Genomic DNA, 5,773 nt, shown 5'->3' on the forward strand with positions numbered 1-5,773 from the left:
CTTTGGATGTCTTGTTCATAATATTTATTTTCATATAAAAGTAAAGGAACTTAAATTACATCCAGTTTATCAGCAACAAAGCTCACGAGTGTGAATCCCGCGATATCCGCCTTTGATCTCGCAGGTGTCTGATCCACTACGAGAAGAGAGAACTGTCCGGCTTGCCTGCACTTTTTTCACTCCTCCCCTCACTGCAGCCGCCAAGTCTCGGCTGAATTTCAGGCGAGGCGAGACGCATCTCAAACAAGCCTATTGATTAACTGGTTTGGTAAGATGACTAAGCCATGAGGGATGGGTTCATAGTGATTTTTGCCAAACGAACTGTGATTGGTCTGTGTTATACATATCTTCTCAAGCACTGGTACATCCTACTGGTGTTACAAGCCCCAACAATCTGTTTTCTTCCATTCTTTTCACGGAAATCATGTGGTAATGGGACTTTGTTTCTCCTTTAGTCAGGTGAGGAACTGAAATAACTGCATTCATTTAAAAAATGTCACTTTAAAAAAAGACTAAAATGGCTTAACCAATAAAATGTTTAATTTTCATATAGCTGTATCTTTTGTCTCCCAAAGAGCTGTGAACTAACTCTAGTCTTTATATTGAGGAATTTATGTTTGTTCTTGTCCGTGGAAGCAAATAATCACTTTTTTCCCCCCAATATTTCTCTTCAGATCCAAAAATGTCAAGCACAAATGGCTCATCGCTGTGTCGTCTGGGTCTAATAATGACGTTTGCAGGTGTCATCTCTCTGAGTGTCGTGTTCTTCTGGTTTCCACCTTCAAACAACTGTCCACTTCCACTCCCTAGACCCGAACAATACATCACTGCCAAGAACAAGAGCTCTTCTGCTGAAGCAGTGGAAGACAAACCTATACTTCTGCTGTGGACCTGGCCTGAAAATTACAGGTTTGACCTGAGTGACTGCAAAAAGTTGTACAATATTGACAACTGTCAGATAACGGATGATAGAGCTCTCTACAGCAATACAGATGCTGTCATGGTTTATCACCGGGGCATCAGTTGGGACCTGTCCAACCTTCCTCCGTCTCCTCGTCCTCCGTTCCAGAGGTGGATATGGTTACATATGGAGTCACCGACCAACACACAAAAAATACCAGGTCTGGAAAACCTGTTCAACCTCACTCTCAGCTACAGACATGACGCTGACATTCCTGTACGGATGAGCTTGACCACCAGGAAGAAACCAGATGAGGAGTTTGTAATTCCCAAAAAAGACAAACTGGTGTGTTGGATTGTTAGTAACAACAATCCCTCAACAGGTGTCGGAGCAAGGAACCAATTTTACCAAGAATTCAGCAAGCACATCCAAGTGCATATGTTCGGGAAGACTTATTCAACGTTCTTGGATCATAGCCACTACTATCCTACCATGGCTAGCTGCAAGTTTTACCTTTCCTTTGAGAACTCCATCCACAAGGACTACTTCACTGAGAAGATAAACGGGCCGCTTGCTGCAGGGACCGTCCCTGTGGTTTTGGGTCCTCCCAGGAAAAACTATGAGAACTTTGTTCCTGGCGATGCCTTCATTCACGTGAATGACTTCCCAGATCCAAAGTCGCTTGCAGAATATCTGCTTCAGCTGGACAAGGACGAAGAAGCATATAGCAGGTTCTTTACCTGGAGGAAATATCTCTCTCCAACTCCTCATTTAATACTACAGAATCAAGAGTTTGTACTGGGCATTTGCACTGCCTGTGACCATATAGCACGACACAGAGAATATAAAGAAGCTCATGATCTCTATGAGTGGTATTTCAACTAAAAAAGATTCTGTTACGTGATCAGGTTATCATGTACTGTATACAAAATTTATGAAAGAGAATATTTTCTTTAAATTATGTTGCTTTTGATACTGGAGTATGTAAGTATTTAAATTTGGCACTCTCTTCCTGCTTCGCTACTGTTCGGACGCTCTTGCTTACTGCTACGCGCTTTGCTCTATCGCTTCTATATTTTATCTCATAATTTAAACTTCAGCAAATCAGCACAGCGCTCAAACAACAAAGCTTGACTCCAATGATAAAATTAGAAACTCTGGTGACTGAATTACTAAACAAAAAGCGGAATATTTCAACCGACCAGCCTCCCACTGCCTTCAGCTTACATTCCGGAGAAGGGAAAACACAGCTGCCTACATTCAAAAGGATAAGGAAATGCCTCTTCTAGAATCTACTTGCTGCTCAAACTGCCACAGACTTTTACAAAGGATTGCAATTCTTGAAACAAAGTTATTTGCGGAACCATCCAACCATCCAGTCACTCCTTGAACAGGACGATAACATATTGCAGCTTCCGGTAACACCAGAGAAACAGCCCCCCTCACCAGACATGTTATTCCTCTCTACAGCATCCCCACTTCTGAGCTTCACAGAGAAAATGGATTTTGTTTATACTGGAACCAGACAATCACACTCGATCGCTGCGAGCCCACAGATATCAACCAAAGAGCGTCGAGCCCCACAACCACCAAAGACTGCGGGCCCAGCTCGCTCTGCCCCTCCTTCTGTGAGATTTCTGCGATCACAACGCCAGGACACACACCCTCCTCCATCTGCACCAAAAACAACTGATACCAGCTCTCAGTGACGGGTCCTCGCAAAGTCAACAGCAACCTTATCAAATGTTTACAAAACACGCGTGAACCCAGTGCATCTGTATCTTTCTCTATTTCTGTTCTATTACGTGATAGAAAGTCTAAGGCCCTTTCAGGCAGTATGGCAAACCCATCTAATCTGCTGCCTGTTACTTGTCAAACTAAGATTAATGTGGGGGAAAAAATTTAAATTAATACTGTTAAGTTAGCACTTTTAAACATCCGTTCACTTAAAAACAAATAATTTCTAGTCAACGACTTAATATCCACAAACAACCTAGATTTTTTGCTTCTAAATGAAACGTGGCTAGAAGACAGCTGCAGTGCAACAGTCCTAAATGAAACAGCCCCTCCTAACTTTACTTTTATGAGTGTCTGCAGACCAGTCAGAAGTCAGGGCTCTATTTAAAGATGTCTATCAATGTAAGCAAGTATCATTTGGTGACTATTTGTTTCTAGAATATCTGGGCATTGTGCTAAAAGGTGCACCACGCATCCTGCTTATCATTATTTATAGGCCTCCGAAATATTCTCCGGCCTTTATTGATGACTTTACAGAGCTGTTATCAGCAATTTCATCTGAGTATGACTGTTTTGCTATTGCTGGGGATTTTAACATTCACATTGACAATGCTGAATCCAGTACAACAAAAGATCTCATGACTGTTCTTAACACTTTTGATTTGACACAACATGTACACGGACCCACACATGATTGATGATTTACTCTCTAGATTTACTTATCAGTAAGGGTCTAAACATTTCATCGATAGTTATTAAGGATGTGGCACTGTCTGATCATTTCTGTATTTTCTTTGATATATCAATCTCTCCTGCCATTGAAACTAGATCTGTCTCTGTCAAAAAGAGATGCTTAAATGAGAACACTAGTGTGCTGTTTATGAAGGCTATATCTCTAACACCAAGCATATCTGCAGACTCTGTTGATCTTCTCCTTGACTCTTTTAACTCAAAAGTTAAGAGTGTAATTGATGATATTGCCCCTGTGAAAGTCAGAAAAAAGAGTGGCAAACAAAAAGCACCTTGGAGAAACTCAACAGCAGTGCAATTAATGAAAAGACAATGCAGGAAATCTGAACGCATGTGGCGAAAGACAAAATTGGTAGTTCATTACAACATCTATAAAAACAGTCTTTGTGCTTTCAATGTGGAACTAGGCAAAGCTAGACAGACTTTCTTTTCAAATATTATAAACAGAAACATAAACAACCCACGTACTCTTTTTGCTACTGTTGAGAGACTAACAAACCCCCCGAGTCACATTCCCAGTGAAATGCTCTCAGACAGCAAATGCAGTGAGTTTGCTTCCTTCTTCTCCGAGAAAATCATTAATATCAGAAATGCGATCAGCACATCCTTGAGTTGCTCTGAGGTGAGTCAGATCAGACCACAACCTCAGAAAGTTATTATGACTGATTTCGAAGCAATTGATGGTAAAATTTTTGAAGAAACGGTACAGCACCTTAAAACATCAACCTGCGCCCTTGGCACACTCCCCACTTCTTTTTTCAAAAGTGTGTTTAACTGTTTAGAAGCAGATCTCCTAGAAGTGGTAAACGCCTCACTTCTATCTGGGACTTTTCCAAACTCCCTTAAAACTGCAGTAGTAAAGCCTCTCCTTAAAAAGAGAAATCTGGATAACTCCATACTGAGCAACTACAGACCAATCTCAAATCTCCCCTTCATAGGCAAGATCATTGAAAAAGTTGTTTTCAGTCAGCTGAACAAATTCTTGAACTCAAACGGATACTTTGACAATTTTCAATCTGGTTTCCGTCCGCATCACAGCACAGAGACAGCGCTCATAAAGATTATAAATGATATTCGCCTCAATACAGATACAGGCAAAACATCAATTCTGGTACTACTGGACCTCAGTGCTGCATTCGACACTGTTGACCACAACATACTTCTTGACAGGCTAGAAAATTGGGTTGGGCTTTCTGGAATGGTCCTCAAATGGTTCAGGTCATACTTAAAAGGGAGAGGTTATTATGTGAGTATAGGTGACCATAAGTCTGAGTGGACATCCATGACATGCCGGGTCCCACAAGGGTCAATTCTTGCACCACTCCTATTCAACCTGTAGATGCTGCCACTGAGCCAAATAATGAAAAATAAAAAAATGGCTTACCACAGTTATGCTGACGACACCCAGATCTACTTAGCCCTATCACCAAATGACTACAGCCCCATTGACTCTCTATGTAAATGCATTGATGAAGTTAACAGTTGGATGTGCCAAAACTTTCTTCAGTTAAACAAAGACAAAACTGAAATCACTACATTAGGAAACAAAGATGAAATTCACAAGGTGAATGCATATCTTGAGGCTAAAGATCTAAAATAAAAAAATCAAGTCAGGAATCTTGGTGTGATTTTGGAGTCAGACCTGAGTTTCAGTAGTCATGTCAAAGCAATAACTAAATCAGCTTACTATCATCTGAAAAATATTGCAAGAATTAGAAGCTTTATTTCCAGGCAAGACTTAAGGCCAATTTATACTTCTGCGTCGAGTGTACGCCGTAGCCGACGCCGTCGTGAGCATTTATACTTCTGCGCTGTTGTCTGCGTCAATGTGCAATTACACATGCAGACTTTAGTAGGCAGTGTCCTCGGGCATGTTGGTGTAATCAAGAGAACAGCCGAAGAAGAAGCTGCTTGTTGTGTAGCATCTGTACATTCATGTCGGTATATCAGCAGCAGTGAGAGAGCGGCTTTTCTTGCAGCTTGAGTTGTTGTATCTAATACAAATTAAGCATCTCTAGTTGATTAGTAAAGTTAAATAAGGCGATCTGGCGCTGGAATGTGTTTGTGAAATCATGCGGAGCTCGTGGCCGCTGTTTTCAGCAGCGGTGGCTCGAGCAATCGATTGCTGTTGCGGAGACTTCATTCACGAAATATACCCTAATGTGTCCCTTTTCTTGATATGCAATCACTGATTAACATCTTTGGTTTTAATGAGAAAATAAATAAACTATACTCAGCGGATCTATGTATTTATTTACTACCATAAAGAATCGCTGGACTGCAAAATATTGTGTTATAGCAGACGTAAGGAACTATCATCCAATTTATGGACACACACACACTCCTATCGCAGATTTTTTATTTATTTATTGACCTGAGGGAAGG

The 5,773-nt window shown here is 40.9% G+C and overlaps 1 protein-coding gene across 1 annotated transcript; it reads left to right on the plus strand.

The window, feature by feature from the left end:
* Positions 1-406: 406 nt before the first annotated feature.
* Positions 407-3,820, plus strand: LOC307132613 (4-galactosyl-N-acetylglucosaminide 3-alpha-L-fucosyltransferase 9-like). Its single transcript, XM_079827068.1, has 2 exons — positions 407-459; positions 675-3,820. The coding sequence occupies exon 2, from the start codon at positions 683-685 to the stop codon at positions 1,784-1,786; it is 1,104 nt and encodes a 367-aa protein (XP_079683194.1). The 5' UTR covers positions 407-459; positions 675-682; the 3' UTR covers positions 1,787-3,820.
* Positions 3,821-5,773: the final 1,953 nt, after the last annotated feature.

Source organism: Gobio gobio (genome assembly GCF_949357685.1).
Source record: "Gobio gobio genome assembly, chromosome: 10".
Taxonomy (NCBI): domain Eukaryota; kingdom Metazoa; phylum Chordata; class Actinopteri; order Cypriniformes; family Gobionidae; genus Gobio; species Gobio gobio.

Coding starts and splice junctions, on each gene's coding strand:
- LOC307132613 (XM_079827068.1), top strand. CDS start 683: ATGTCAAGCACAAATGGCTCATCGCTGTGTCGTCTGGGTCTAATAATG.